This window comes from Bombus vancouverensis, chromosome 15 (assembly GCF_051014615.1).
Source record: "Bombus vancouverensis nearcticus chromosome 15, iyBomVanc1_principal, whole genome shotgun sequence".
Lineage (NCBI taxonomy): Eukaryota > Metazoa > Arthropoda > Insecta > Hymenoptera > Apidae > Bombus > Bombus vancouverensis.
The window spans coordinates 2,295,845-2,312,014 of record NC_134925.1 but is presented as its reverse complement, the minus strand read 5'-3'; the positions used below and the strand labels follow the sequence as shown (position 1 = coordinate 2,312,014).

At 29.4% G+C, this 16,170-nt stretch overlaps 2 protein-coding genes across 5 annotated transcripts; one reads left to right on the top strand and one right to left on the bottom strand.

Annotated features, from left to right (window-relative positions):
- The first annotated feature begins 296 nt into the window (after positions 1–296).
- mino (glycerol-3-phosphate acyltransferase mino) lies at positions 297–13,996 on the top strand. 4 transcript variants are annotated; one of them, XM_033347394.2, is made up of 13 exons: positions 297–413; positions 8,734–8,852; positions 8,958–9,136; positions 10,208–10,357; positions 10,446–10,840; positions 10,916–11,339; positions 11,418–11,586; positions 11,657–11,841; positions 11,911–12,097; positions 12,169–12,392; positions 12,483–12,593; positions 12,665–12,857; positions 12,955–13,996. In XM_033347394.2, exons 2-13 carry the CDS (start codon positions 8,744–8,746, stop codon positions 13,164–13,166), a joined length of 2,538 nt encoding a protein of 845 aa, XP_033203285.2. In that variant the 5' UTR covers positions 297–413; positions 8,734–8,743; the 3' UTR covers positions 13,167–13,996. The 4 variants fall into 4 exon arrangements, with proteins under 4 accessions (XP_033203285.2, XP_076480686.1, XP_033203282.2 ...); XM_033347391.2 differs by lacking the exon at positions 297–413 and adding an exon at positions 3,111–3,606; XM_076624571.1 differs by lacking the exon at positions 297–413 and adding an exon at positions 3,104–3,606 and having other exon boundaries at positions 10,446–11,339.
- Positions 13,802–16,025, bottom strand: LOC117164399 (tektin-3). Its single transcript, XM_033347417.2, has 8 exons — positions 15,874–16,025; positions 15,533–15,784; positions 15,223–15,455; positions 15,037–15,146; positions 14,831–14,979; positions 14,553–14,775; positions 14,338–14,492; positions 13,802–14,254 (listed from the first exon to the last, which is right to left on the bottom strand). Exons 1-8 carry the CDS (start codon positions 15,987–15,989, stop codon positions 14,044–14,046), a joined length of 1,449 nt encoding a protein of 482 aa, XP_033203308.2. The 5' UTR covers positions 15,990–16,025; the 3' UTR covers positions 13,802–14,043.
- Positions 16,026–16,170: the final 145 nt, after the last annotated feature.

Below are 16,170 nucleotides of genomic sequence, written 5' to 3'. Positions count from 1 at the left end.
ATGATAGATATTAAATTAATTTTAAATAAATGACTTTGTCTTTATGTAACTTTTACGATCTATTTTATTACGATACATTTACGATCTTCAACATCAAATATACATGTGGTTACAAAGCATGTTAGGAACATGGAGCGTTCATAATTCAAATATTTTATTAAAGAAATTTTAATACAAATTAATAATGCAAATTATGTTTTTATTATAGTAGTGAACCTTTAAATATCTAACATTATATTTTTATATACAATGATTTTATCACATACATATAGTTCAAAAAATAGGTTAATATGTATACAAATGTGTCATAGCGTAATGGCGTGCGATATCGTGCATATTGTACTTTAGTATATTAAGTAATTACTGTAATATTCTGTGTTAGTATAAAAACTTTCTTTATATATCGATACCGGGTAAGTTATGATTTTTATAGTTATCAATTAAACTCAACGTATTTAACAAATTAAGCTTATGTTTTGTAAATTCTATTAAGGTCGTTGTAAAGATTAGGTGAAGTAGACTACCGAATGAACTCTGAATTTTTTAATAATTTATTGTAATTATTATTATAATCGTAAAATAAAGTTAACAATTTTTCGCTCCATCTATAAATCATATATGGTTATACCAGGTTATACATTCATATATGTATGTATGTTAGCCTTCATACAACTTTATACATATATAAAAAAAGATTTACAACAAGTAATATTTAGCAATATATTACATAATTATTATTATATATTAAATTACATAATTATATATAAACACATACAGGTAAGCACGCGTGCGCACATGTACGCATACTTAATAATATGTTATTAAATAATTAAAAATACCTTAACTATAACCATAATACACAATAAAAGAAAAAAAAGAACACGAAAAAGCACAAAAATAATACATAGGAAAGGAGACAATGCTTATAATTAAATGTTGATAAAAACTGTCATTCCTTTCATGTGCTATTTCCATCTTGTGAAAGTAGCGCGCATTACAAAAAAGAAAGTGTGTAACAATAAGTCACGCATGAAATCATTCTTTCGTAAGGACTTGAACTACCAATGAAACTCCCTGAATATACAGACAGAGAATCTTAATGCACTCTTACAAATTGATGTACAATAAAATCCAACACTAAACGTTAATGGCTTTCAATAGGATTAATTTATGAGTTGCATGGAACTAACCGGGCCTCAGGTCACACCGATTTTGCAGCTCAAGATGCTGTTTGTCATATAGTGCATCGTGTAAACGTACCGAATACATATAAAACAATATCAGATGTCTTTTTTTTATAAATTACATCAGCATTTAAAACATGTAATTGTTAAATTTCCAAAATTTTTCACCGAATTAATATGTGATTATAATAAATCAGTGTGCATGGAGTCATCCCAAGTGATTTTGGTATATGTTTTATTTACGTAATAAAGAAAGCTCGAGTGACGGGTTTGTAAACGACATTTTAATAATGTCGTAATTTGAATAGTAAAATTACCGCGAAGATGCTATTGGCTGCTGTAGAGTAACGCCACAGATGCCCTGGCTATCGTATACTATGTCTGCAATTTTATGAAGGATTATAATAGGCGTTATGTAATATTTTCAAACTTTAATCTTATCATTTCTAAATTAACATTAATCAACAACCATGTTTTATGGCAAAAAGAAAATCGGTACTGTCAAACTGATTATTCTGTGTTTGTTCTGTATATGTATGTAATTATGTTTCGACCTTTGCAGTAACTATGTTGATAATCCAGTGATTAAACTGGAAGTGGATATATATTTTCATTGTTTTCTTTGTAATATTTTTCTGTACATGAACATTTATCTGATTTCATAAGAGATAATTAATACGATCTTCGTCATTACGTTTTTTCACAACAAGTGGAATTATACTCCTCTTCGTAAAATTCGAATTGTTTCGATTAAAATTGACGAAGTCAACGTCATTGGAATTAAGGTATCTCTTCCTACACGCATTAACGAGTTAATTTTCCACTTTTAACTCGAATCTTAATTACAAAAAGAAAAAATATACACGAAGATGTCGATTGATGAAGATGAGGTTGATTACATCTCATAAAATACGACATATGTCCTTATAAGTGTCTGTTTGTTCATTTGCAGTGGCTCAGAAAAGTATTTGGATACTTGTCATAGGAAATTTTTACGTATATTTTATGTATTATATAAAATATTTTCAAATTTCAGATCATCATGATTATACCAAAGTAAAAGTAAAACTGAAATAGAAATTACAAGATATTTGTTATGAACAAGTATGTATTTAGCAAAAAATTAATATACATATGTACGTAATGACATGAATAGTCGATCTAAGTGCATAATTAGTGTCGAAGATGTTCCATATCTCTAAATATTGAAGCTTATTGACGTAGTGGATGGTCAGTTGTACAGAATATCTTGTAGCTTTTGTGTACATTTTCAACGTTGTTTCAAATTTGCCAATATAATCACGATAGTATGTCTCGCTACGGCGTTAATGAAATTTTAAAATGCTTCGTATGGCATGTATAACATATTCATAAAAGTTTTCTGTATGTATCTAAATATTTTCGCAGCTCATTGTATTATTCTTTGCCGTTCTCATAAATTCGAGGAAACAGATATTATAGATCGTAATCGATGTTAAAATTTCATTGCGTGATGTTCGTTTCAGGTATTATCATTTCTCTTTCGCTCACCGGTCAGTTTAATTATCCTAATATAGTTCTGGAACATCAGGAATCTTAAGCAGGCAGTTATAAGCTACTGTTACTTCAGTGGATCGCGATCGCAAGCGAAAAATTCGAAAGAAAACTATTAAATTATTATTTTAGTACAATATAGAATTTGCATTTTCAAGTACGAAAGAAGAAAGAAAAAAGAAAAGAAAATCAAATGAATGATTGCCATGTTGCCTTCAAACACGTATACCGTTTGAAGTCGTTTGCAAAAAAGGTAAACGCTCCGGATAATCTAGAAGTTTATGCAATACTGGATGTTTAAATTTGGTCTTAAAAACATATTCCTGTTGTTATAACACATTGAACATCCCGACGTACTACATCATTAACTAAGCGAGTCATTGAACCGTCGTCAGCGTCGTATATTGCCCGTGGTTACTTAACGTGTTGCAGTAGAAAATCGGCGTTTGCCGCGGCAAGAGTGCAGCTTTTCCATATACATCGCTTTTTATTATAATAAGGTTTGACAAAAATTCTAATCGACAAATTGTGACAAAGCGCAACAAGCACAAACGGCGCCAAAATAATAATCATCGAATTAATCGAATTTATGGATCTCGATGAAGTGATCTGTGAATTTTCTCTCACAGTAATTGACGTGTTGGATCAAAGTTTGCACGACATTAACATTCGTGATCAAGCGAAGTAGATAAATGGTGATTAAAAGCATGAAAACGAGCAGTTGATCATTTACGCTTTTAGGAACGATCTAAACGAGAATTCTAGCATTGTTTTGAAGTCTTCGTTCGGTGAGGAAAAGAGCCACGCGGTCTCCCTTCACACGGAAAATGGGTGGTCTTATTGAAATTTTCCTTTTCTTCGGAGTCCTCTTCTATTTCTTCAACTTTGGGTAACGTATATTTTCTTCGTTACTGACATGCACGCTACGGAACTGTTTCATCCTGCAAATTATTTTCTTCCGTGTTTGTTCTTGCAAACCGCAAAGTTTAACGATATAAAAAAAATAGATCTATCGACTAAATAAAATCGACTAAATCTAATAAATATAATAATCTACTAAATCTAATTAATTTTATCGTTAATCTTGAAACTTTGATTGACATCTTAGTAGAAATATGTTTAGAATTATTTTATCATAGAATGATCATTGAATAAATTGCAGAATTCGGCATATTAACAATAATATAGTGAACCATGATGGATGTGCAAAGTTGTTTAAAATTTCATTACGAAGAAAGAGTAACAAAAGTAAATTATCGTTACAGTAGTACGCGTTGTATAATTCAATCAATCATGTGCTTGTATTTCTCAGTAATATAATTAAAAAGATAAAATTTTAATGTCTATTGAAAATCATAAAGAGTATTTAAGTGTTTTATATATTTTTGTATATTACTTACATCCATTTCTTCACTTTCAAATTTTCTATAAATGCATAAAAATATATAATCTAATAACGACATGTAATATATGTAATCTAATTACTTAATCAAATTTTCGCGATCATATTAAAACAGTATGGATAATGTAAAAGTCGTACAATTCCGCAAATACGTATTTTTGTGAAGATACTCTGAGTTATTTTTTAGATTTTTAGTATGATTTATCTCCCATCTTTTCCTCCTAATATTTTTAATTCAAAAGCACAGTTGCGAAATACGTATATATGCCGTTTATTTGAAATTTCATTAGTAAATTACACGAGGCAAATTAAAAAGTACAGAAAAGATAAAACGCGTAATCATTTGTGCGTAGTTCGTGATGAATTAATGATTTATTAATCTGTATGTTTCCGAATCTTCTGTCTTATCATCATGGACTTTGACAATTATAGTAAAAAGAAATTGAAATAACCTAACCGAATTATTATTACTGGATCTTCTTATATACATCTATCGATATAATATTTACAATATAATGCGAAACTCGCTGACCAATGTGCGACATTACCGGGGAAAAGTGGTCAAAACTGTGCCATTGTTGAATTACTATTCGATAATATAGTCCATTATCAACATAGAATTAATTATTTATTCTGAAAACCTATGCACTATTCTTGTAATAGTGCTCGTAATATTCAAAATAATAAAATTGCTTATATTAAACGTGAAACATAACGTTCAATATTTATTTATATAACTGACATATGATACGTTCATGTGTGGCTATAGGTGCAGTTTAGATCATATGGCAAGTATCTCTTTTCTCGAGTGGTATAGATTTGATTGTTTCGTAAGCTTATAATATTCAACCTTCTAGACAATAAGTTCTGCGTTGCGTTGCACGTTATGATTTATTTAGCTTTGTTACTTTAGATTTGTTTTATTCAAGACCATTTTTATACAGAGTGGACTAGCTAAATGGACTTGAATATCTGCCTTATCTATTGCTGTATGAAAAATCTTCTCAGGACAAGGTTATATTATCTCAGACGATACATATAACTGTGAAAATTGCAAATACAGTCAGTGTAAAAAGTGTTTGTACAATAATTAATTTAAACGAAAATATTATAGATCGTTTACTAACAAAATTTAAACAAATAAGAAATATGTTCTTATAAATTCAGAAAATAATTTTCATAAAAAAAAAATATGGGATATCTATATCCTTTGGGAAAATATTAACAAATACCTAGAGGATGCGATGAAATGATGGATATCTAAAAATATATGTGTAATAAGTATTCGTACAGTCACGGTTTAATAGGAAAAACTAATAAGACAACCAATATCCTGGAGAGGAAATCACTAGGTTTAATTATATTAATACCTAATGGAGCTTTCTTTCGATTTTATTATGGTTTGAAACCGTTGTGGAATCGAATTTATCAAATTGATGAGTTGTCTACTTGAAAAATTTTTCTATTCTTCTAAAAGAGTTCCCTTTCAATAATTTCTTGATGAAATACGACGATTCCGATTCTTTTCTGTCAGGTGGTCCCATACATTTTCTATAATATTTGTATTTGGAGACTGTGAAGCTACTTTTAATAGTTTCCGAACATTATATAAGATTCACGCTCGCGTATTAATAACATTATGCTTTGGATCGTTATCTTACATCATGATGAAATTGTTGTTCAGAGCCATTTTTTCTGCGCTTTAATGCAGATTATTTTTTAAAACATCTACAATGTATATTTTATCCTATAAAGCGATAACTGTACGGATACTTATTGCGCTTACAGAGTCAGACCGAATAACATGTAAAAACGAGCACAATGTGTGTTTCAGCTTAGTTTTTGATAAAATTAAGTTTGAAGATTTATCAAGTATTCTTGAACATGGCTTATTCCGGACTGGACAGGACTAAATAATCGACAGCAGCTCGTTCCACGTGTGAAAATAACTCGAAAATGTAGAATAAAATGTATCAATTTGCGTATGACAAATTTCCAAATCATTTTTTCTCGGAAACAAAGCTCCTTATGAAAGAATTTTACATATTATTCGGTCGGATTGTATAGTTTTGCCATTTGTTAGATATTTATTCATACTTTCAGAACAGAAACGAGTATCGCAATTTTTTTCCTTTTCTGAAAATTATTCTAGAGACTAGAAAGAATATCTCATAAGGGATTGGTTATTAAAAAAATGTTTTGACAAAAGTTGCTTGATTCGAAAGATGACATCTTCTGGTTGAAATTATTTCTTACAGATTAGAGTAGTGCAGGGATTTTAAGGTCAACTTTATTTTGTTAAATGGAATCATATATTTTGTAATACATTAGCCATACATCTTGGAATTCTCTGTAAGAAGGTATTAATCTATTTATGTCGAAAAACTATTAGTCTGCAGATATTTTGGTTTTAATTTGTCGTATGAAGAATGTTGCCTTTGTCTTTCATACGTTAAAACGTAAAGATAAGGGTATTTCTTCGCATCTTTCCTTGCCTTTCGTACGACATTACAGACATGTTAGAATTAAAGTATCTGCTAGACTAATAAATTATCGATGTAATTAGGTTAATACCTTTGTATAAGGAATGCTGAGGTGGATGGATGATGTATTAGAAAATATATGATATACTGCAATCTTGCTCGAATGTTGCTATCTATGTATGTAGTATCAACATGATGACTATTCAGCACATTATTGGATATGTATAAGGACAGTGATTATACAGAAGATTGTGAGACCGTTGGCTGTTTGACCTTTTTTCGTTAAATTTTTATCTATAGAATAAACTAAAATATACAGCATATCATAGCAAACCAACAACGCCGGAGAATATCAAGCAGAGAATTGTAGCTGCATGTACATCCATAAAATCACAGGAAATAGAAAATGTGCATGAAGAATTGATTAAAACAAAAAACAGGGCAACGAATACCGTTGGGTTAAAATGAACCTGCATCCGTTAGCCGAGGTTCAAAGATTCCAACTATGTATTGTAAGGGCCATCATTTTGAGCATCTACAGCCTTAGGAATTGTCAATGAATTGTATGAGAAACGTATCTTCTGCTATCGTATCTATTTTAAATAACAGCCAATGCTTATCTTTGGATAACAATATGTCAATATTGGTGCCCGGGTGTCCTGTGGATCTTTAATTATTCTCAGAAACAAATATTTTATGAAAAATATTACCCTTACACATGTGTCTTGAGATGAAATGAAATTTCGTCTTGAGAAAATTTTTCCTATTGCAACAAATAAGCCAAACATGTAGGTGATACAATTTAGATGGCTTACCCTTTATATGTAATTATGAAGAGGGTCTTTGAATTTTTTCCGATTGAATGTAAGTTCTTGATGATGAAATGGTAAGATCGTAAATTATCATATCAAGAGGCGATAACCGATGTGACATCAGCATTGTGATGCTGTTCCCTTATCTGCGTCAAAATTTCTTAATCCATTAAAGACCGCTCAATAGTTTATCATAATGTTATAAATAGTTTCGTTTCTTTAAATTTCATAAAATTGTAGAATCCAAATGAAAGGAAATATTAAGCGAATCCTTGGAATTCCTTTTTTTAGTTACGATTTTAATAAACATAATTCGACAATGTAAAAAGAAAATTGCAAGTAAAATTTTGCGCCAACCTAACGTTGGTTCGTAATTGATTAAGTCACCTATTTCTAAATATATACATTTATAATTTGTAACTGGACTGGTTTTATCATCAGTTTGTTTCACTTCCAGTTACTGTACAAATTAAAGCTTAAAACATTTTTTTTAAAGAATGTATGTTCATATACATATGGATGTATTTTTTTATTTCTTGTAAACGTATTTAAAGAAATAAAACCATTATACCAAAAATTATGAATGAATAATACATTAATAAGCTGAATGGTGATTATAATAAGCTGAAAGATGAATAAACGGCTGTAATTTCTTAACTTCACTTAGCTGCTTTGGTCGTCGTTTTTGTTTTGTTATTTTTTACGTATTATTGAGAAACTTTATTTGTTAGTATTAATTATTGTTAATCTAATTATTACTGACGTTTGTAATTATCTGTTTTGTGATAAGCTGAGAAATTCTTTTATTATCAATATATTTTTATTTATCTATCTCTGAATCATGTATGAATGTACTGGTATTGAACTTAAGGCGACACGTTTGTAAAAAAGGAAATCTCATCCGTTAGTTGCAATTTCACTCGACTGCATCGACCCGTTAAAAGCGTCGGAGATGGAGCGTAAATAGTGAATGATTGCATTAAAAACCAACAATCCTGAAATTATGTTCGTGATTACCAACATTATGAATTACATTTCTATTATGATTTCATTCAGTAATATTTACACAAGTTTACATTGAATTATTTTGATTGAAACCATAATGTTGACTGATGTTTGATCAATCTCTTTTCCAAAGTTTCGAGCTATGTTCTACGTTATACTATTTTCCATAGAATTTACTTGTTTTAATATAGATTCTACAAAAAATTATACTGCGACCTTTAATTACCATGCAGTAAAATATAATAAATTCTATGGAAGAAAATTTCTTTGCACTTCATAAAGATAATATTTTTAAATAGTATCTGTACTAACAGGGCTTCCAGTATGATCGATATAGTTTCAACACGTTTGCAAGAAGTGTATGCAAAATGGAATCGCAGAACGGAGATAAAGCGAAACCCAGAATTGAATACAGTTCGATTTTCGATAAAGGGTAAGACTTTCATTCAATGCATAAAGGATGTAAAATACATGAATTTTTATCAAAGGTAGAAAACTGATTAAGAAAGAATTTTAATCGAATATTCACATGGTTTAGAACTTCGGCGAACTGGTCAACAAATGCATAAAAAAAAGTTACAAGATAAGGAACAAGCAAGAAAAGTTCGGGAAAGTTCTTTATTTCAAATCAAAGAGACTGAACCATTAATCCCTACTGTCACAGAAAGCTCTTTATTTCTACACTATTGCTGCAACAGTTGCACTCCATCATCTAGAGTAGGTTCTGCATATATTACATATTCTTTAACGTTGATGTAAATGAAAAATAAAATGATTTTGTTGTTCGTTCTTTAACAAAGATATTCGACGTACCGCTTATATCTAGTGTATCTTTAATGTGCTATAACTTTGTCATAAGATGGTCGCGTAACCATCTTTTTATTTAGTATAGATTTTAGATCATTATCTAGAACCATTTGTAGTAAGTATTTTTCAGTGGTGATAATAGCTTGATTTATATATAGTGTTGTTCAGAAAATTCGTAATATTTTTGATAATCAATATATTTCACCCTGAATTTGATAGTACTAAAAGAAGAGTATTATCTGTGGCTACAAAAAATATCTATATCTTTATGTGATCTTGAATAAAATCTTCTAGTAGTATATTTTAAATATTAAATATTGTGCAAACAGACGTGAAACTATAAAACTAATTACTTACATAACTAATGTAGTTATATAACAAGTTTATTGATATTGATATATTATCCACCATGCAAAAGTTTCGATGCGTAATTTAGTTATTGCATATTGTTGCACATACCACATGATTTTTGCATACCGTTTAATATAAATATGAAAATATTGCACGTAGCGATACTGGTTTCTCTCTTTCTCTTTATCTCTACTGGTTTCTGGTTTCTCTTTAATATAATTAGATAAAAGAAGTCATATAAAGTGAATTGCGATATTATACGATACATTTATCGAATAATGGTTGTTATTAATGAAGGCCACATATGTATCTCTGATGATAAAAATTGATCTTCCTCACAGTTAAATTAATCATTTTATTATTTTGATATCTATGTACTAAACATCAACGAAGTTCAAATGTAATCGCTAATATATAAATGATTATCACTGTTAAATAAATTTCACAAATGCGTAATAATTAAAAACAATGTTTATTAAATTATTAATTAAGCAACTATTATTGTGGTGGCAACATGAATATTGAAGAAATGTAATATATAAAATGCATACAATTAAAGCATATCCGTAAATAATTAGAGTATAAGCTTTTACTAAATATATTTTTTTCATTTAATTTTATTTCTTACAGAATTCATTAGTAAATATTGCTAGTAAGCAATATGCGCCTTTTGGTACAAATGTCCTATTAATGGAGTCACATCAATCGCTATTCCATAGAATATTACCTCGTGCGATACGCGTTTGTTCTTTTAAAGAACACGATTATTCAAGGGAATCAGTAAGATATAAATCTTAAAATAATTACATTTATTGAAGTAAAAATTTAATTCTTTGTCGATTTTGTACATAACTTTTCTCTTTTATAGATCCTAGAAAGTGATAATTTAAAAGAAGCAACAAAGTTGGTTGCTTCTGAAATAATTAAGGATGAGGGTTGTAGTGAAACAGTTGCCCTGGAAAAAGCAAAAGAGAGAGCCAAGACCATACTAGCACAAATGGAAAGCAAACCAAACAATCTTTTCATTAGAATTACATCATGGATTACTTATATACTGTTACCATGTTTTATGCAGTCTGTTATAATATTACCATCTCAAATAGAAATGTTAAAAAAAGCAAATGAGACTGGTCTTCCTGTGATATTACTTCCTTTACATCGTAGTCATATGGATTATTCTATAATTACCTTCCTTCATGTAATGTATGGTATTAAATGTCCATTAATTGCAGCTGGGGATAATCTAAAAATGCCATTTTTTGGGTATGTTATAAATATATATAGAGTATCTTATTACAATACCATGTTATTATTATCGAAATTTTATGTGTCAAACAGGAAGCTTTTGCAAGGTTTGGGCGCATTCTTTATAAAACGTCGAATTGATCCTGTCATAGGCCGCAAAGATATTCTTTATCGTGCCATTCTTCAAACATACATACTGCAAAAATTAAAAGAGGGTCATATTATAGAATTCTTTTTAGAAGGTACACGTACAAGAACTGGTAAACCATGCATGCCAAAAGGTGGCATTTTGAGTGTCATTCTTGATGCATACATGGAGGGAATTATTGAAGATGCAATGATAGTACCTGTTGTACCAAATTATGAACGTCTTATTGATGGAAATTTTGTTCAAGAGCATCTAGGTCAACCAAAGAAGAAAGAAACATTTATATCTACAATGAAAGCCATGTTTTCTACTTTATTAACAAATTATGGAATTATGAAAATTGATATTTGTCAACCCTTTTCACTCAAGGTAAGTTATTTAAATTCTTTTTAATGTCATGGATGACATTTATCACTAAATTTCATAATTTTATTGCTTTCTGAAAAGGAAATGTTAAAGTCTTTCCAAAATCAATCAAAATTGAATGGAGTAAAAATATCTCCTGCTGAAAAGCCTTTAAGGTCGACAGTATCTAGCTCATCGCTGTATGGTACAGATGTAGTTGCAGAAGAATACCGTCAACTAGTTGACAGTCTTGCACGGCACGTTGTATATAGTAAGGACAAAACACCTCTAAAAGCATTAATTTGTTTCTTTGTTCAATATTAATGTACAATATTTTTTAGATTGTAGTAATGCAATGCCAATAATGTCGACTAACGTTGTTGCGTTCATCCTTCTATATATATTTCGAGATGGTTGTACCTTGGATGAATTAGTTGAAGCATTTGATTTCATAAGACACCAGTTAGAAAGTCGTACTAAAAACATTGCATTTTGTGGACAAAATATTGATATCATAAAACATGCTGTTAGTAAGATAATTATGTTATAAATATTTTATTATGATAAAAGAATATATGTTGACTCATTCTTTTAGTTAGACATCTTAGGTCCAGATTTAGTAAAACTAAAAAATCACGAAATTATAGAAACAGCTGATAGTCAGTTAACTCAATCAAATTTCGTTACCGTAATCCGTCCTATGTCGTTTCTACCAAATGTAATCGAACTATCTTATTATAGTAATACAGTGGTAACATGTTTTGCTATGGATAGCATAGTGGGTAAGAGAACATATTGTTTCGTAAATTATATTAATTTATTCAATTTAATAATTTGTTTACTACATTTGCAGTAACAGCTTTGTATGCTGAATTACAGTCACAAATCAATGATCCTATAGGTTTTGATCAAAACAATATTATAGTGTCTCAAGATCTTTTGGTAGAAAAATCACTTAAACTTTGTGATATTTTTAAATACGAATTTATTTTCTGCAAGCCATGTGAGGAATTAGAACGCGTCATTATAGACACTGTGGTAAATCTCTCACATAAAGAGATTATTATTTTACAAGAGGTAGTGTATACTTAACATAAAGTTATTCTAATAGGTTTATTATTATTAATCATTATTACTAATAGGTTACTCATATAAATTATTTGATAGGAATCTTATTTAGAAGAGGAACTATGGAGTAAAAGATTCGCAAAAAATTTTGATGATAGTTCAGATGAAGAATATCGTAATAAGAATAGATCTAAAAGTATTCGGTACAAAGTAAGTTATTCTTTAATTTAGACATATTTTCTAATAACGGAATTGTGATCTAATTTAATCGTTTCTTCTAGTTAAACTTACTATCGGAATATGCAAAACATGTGGAATATCTTCACATAATGTTACAACCTTTAGTAGATGTTTATACTTTTACCATTTTGTCTCTTAAAGATTTAGTAGGTCAATCGCTAAGCGAGAAAGATTTAATTCAAAAAATTTTAAATGACATAAAGACAAATATAGATCATGGCATAATAAAATACAGTAAGTAATGGCAAATAACTATATTTTTATAATATATAAATATATGTACATATATTGCATTATAAAGTAATGTATCATTAATTTTATTTTGATATAGGTGAATGTTTATCTATTGATTCAATAAAGAATGCCCTAAAATTATTTGAAAAATGGAATATTTTAGAATGTTATCCACAAGAGAATGTTAAAATTTTCTACCTGAAAGATCAATATGATACAGACTCAGCTGTAATGAAAATCTATGATAAAATAGCAGCTTTCAGATGGACTAAAAATATAAATGAAAAAAAAAAAGATGATTTTGAATGAATTTCTATAATGTACTACTTTTTTACATCAACGAATAACTTGATATGAAAAACTTTGTAAATAGTGGTTTACAAATAAGAAGTATCACCTAACACGTTTGTTACTATAGTGCATTAGAACAAAACATCCATCACTGGTCAATAATTGCGATTTTTTTCATCCAAGCATGCTAAATATAATATATCTATTAGGTTGTCCGAAAAGTTTCTTTCGTTTCATAAGGTGATAATAGATGAGTAACAATTTCTGTTTTATATTATTTTATTGAATTAGGTATGATCCATTTCGTTCTATTTCTATTATGTTTGTGAATAATTCAATAAACTAATATAAAACAGAAAACATTGTGCGTCTATTATTTCTTTATAAAACGAAAGAAACTTTTCGGACAACCTAATATTTATCTCACACATTAAGATTATATCTAAATTAACACATACATATATGATACTGACAGCAAACGTGTTAATCTCTTTATACATTAAAATATGTAGATTAAATATTTATTGCTCTGCATGAATAGTTCTAAAATTCATAGCAGAAATACAGAAAGTTTAGATTTGGGTCATTAACTGTATGTAAGAATACAATAGCAGAATGGCTAATGTGATATTACAATATATTAAACATATTAGATTTATTTCGTTAATAAAGTAATCTTACGTACTATTAAATTCAGTGTTAATAACTTTTTTGTTATTGTTAAAAACAGAGACATACTTAAAAGAGTAAAAAGCTATTTTTATTACACTTTTACAAAACAGTCGAACGATAAAATAAGTTTTTTATGTATGATATTATAAAAAATAATAAACAGAACAAATAAATGACATCGTTTTTTATATATTTACAGTTAGAAACGTGTTGCATATATAATTCAAAACTTTATAACTGATGCAATCGGATAACTTCTTCGCATGCCCATACACTTTTCCCTATCAATAAATAATGAATCAACTTTGGATTTTAAATCACTTTCTAAATTAGATCTAGTGCGTAAAAGTTGTTGATGTTGTGCTTCAAATCTTTGTAATTTTAAATTCATATCATGTATCATTGTATTTATTGTTTCTACTTCCTCAATCATCCTACGTAAGTGAAAATTTGTTTGAAAATTTAAAGATGTTTACGATTACTATCATTAAATTTTACATAAATTTCTTGACTATACCTAAGTTGAGCATGATCTTTACATAATTCTGTAGCTGGTCGATGTATTCTGCTTTCTAATCGAGTGTGTGCGATTTTAAGAGCAGAACTTTTATCTGTGATGGCTTTTTGCATTAATTGTAGATTTTTTTCAATTGCAAAAATTTCTTGTTGGATCTGTAGTTACATACATCAATTATACAACAAAAGTTTAAAGATCAAGATATTTTTAATTACTTTATGTAAATGTATTTGTAATTTTTCTTTTGCTTCAAGCATTTCTGCAGCTCTCCTGGCTAATGCATTATTTGTATTTCCCCATGCTTCCCACATCTCATGACCAACTGCATCTATCGCGACTTCTATATCGCTTCGTAATTGATTAGATTTCTCCCGTTCTTTTTGTGATTTTTTTACTACATTATTGGAAGCTTCAGCCCATGATTCGGCTTCTGTAACACTTAAGATATACGACATAAATTACGATCGTAAATCACAGTTTAATATGAACTTACCTTGGATCATATTTTTCAATACCACCGTAATATTTTAATCCACGACTGAAATTATTCATTTGGTGACAAGTAACATCAATTCCAAGTGCAGTTTCTTTATTTTTTATATCAATTTCTAACTGATTTTGTACTGCTCTACTGTTTGTAAGCTGAGTATAAAGCAAGAGATTGCAATGATTAGTATGAAATTATGATTTTGTACTTACCTGATTAACACATTTGTCCGTAAAGTGTTCTAACTTATTTTGACAATTTCTGACTACCTCAACCTCTTTTAAAAGAACGTGCTCAGCTTGGTCATGCACCAAATCAGAACCTGTATTTTAAAGGACATAAGATATTTTATGAACATTGGTGAGATTTATTAATTTATGGAGATAAATATTATAAACCTGTCCTAGCTTCACGATAATATAAACATTCCTGCGCTATGTGCAGTTGACCCTCTAAACTTTGTATCGTTGTTTGTAAGTTTCGACGGCACTCTTGCATTCTTGTATTTTCTATTATTAATCTTTCCAGTTCTGAAGCCACTTCATTCCTCCAAAAAGTAGTATCCGTAATTCTTTCTCCCAATTTACGACCGCTTTCAGTTTGGCCGTTCTGTACTTTCTCATCGGCCTCTCTAAAATTAGATTAATTATTATTTGTAATGTACTGTAACAAAAAAATATATATAACAAAATATCGTAATCACTTTACCGCATCATTCGAACAGTATCCGCTCTTAAATTTTCAGAGAAATTTCTGTTGCTATCAGATTCATTATAAAGTTTTAGCTGATTCTCCACCCATTCGTATGGACCATATCTTGTAAAAAGTGCAGCTCGTGCGGCGTGTGCAGGATTTCTATCGAAACCAGTTACCAGATTAGGAAATCGTAACGGTTCCGTACTCATTCCTTTTGGCATATAACAGGTATTAGCAAGTAAATTTGTCATAGGTTGTGCAGGTCTGAAATAATCACAAAAGGATAAATAATTTTTTAAGATAAACTAACAATAAGATACAAGCGATTGAATGGATTTTAATAAGAATGTTACAGCGGAGATGTTTCTACGATTTCATATCCTAAAGTAGGACGCCATGGATGTGGTTTTGGAGTTTTATGAAATTCTCCAACTCTAACCGGAATCGGTGGACCAATAATTTGTTCCATACATGGTAGAACACCCACCGTAGTCCATGGTTGAAGTTGCTAATATTAAAATAGTAAATTAGTAGCATAATTTGTTATTTAAATTCACATGAGTACAAACCGAGTACATAACAGTTTCTTGTTGTCCCTCAATTTTGGTACTCTCCATTGTTCAAATTTATATTAAAAGGAACTAATACTG

Bases quoted from the DNA above. Each gene is read 5' to 3' on its own strand.
- mino (XM_076624571.1), top strand. From the start codon at position 3,545: ATGGGTGGTCTTATTGAAATTTTCCTTTTCTTCGGAGTCCTCTTCTAT. The intron at 11,842-11,910 runs GTTAGTAAGATA...TCATTCTTTTAG, and splicing joins TTGATATCATAAAACATGCT to TTAGACATCTTAGGTCCAGA. The intron at 12,098-12,168 runs GTAAGAGAACAT...CTACATTTGCAG, and splicing joins TGCTATGGATAGCATAGTGG to TAACAGCTTTGTATGCTGAA.
- LOC117164399 (XM_033347417.2), bottom strand. From the start codon at position 15,989: ATGGAACAAATTATTGGTCCACCGATTCCGGTTAGAGTTGGAGAATTT. The intron at 15,147-15,222 runs GTTTATAATATT...TTTAAAATACAG, and splicing joins TTATCGTGAAGCTAGGACAG to GTTCTGATTTGGTGCATGAC. The intron at 14,980-15,036 runs GTAAGTACAAAA...CTTTATACTCAG, and splicing joins CGGACAAATGTGTTAATCAG to CTTACAAACAGTAGAGCAGT.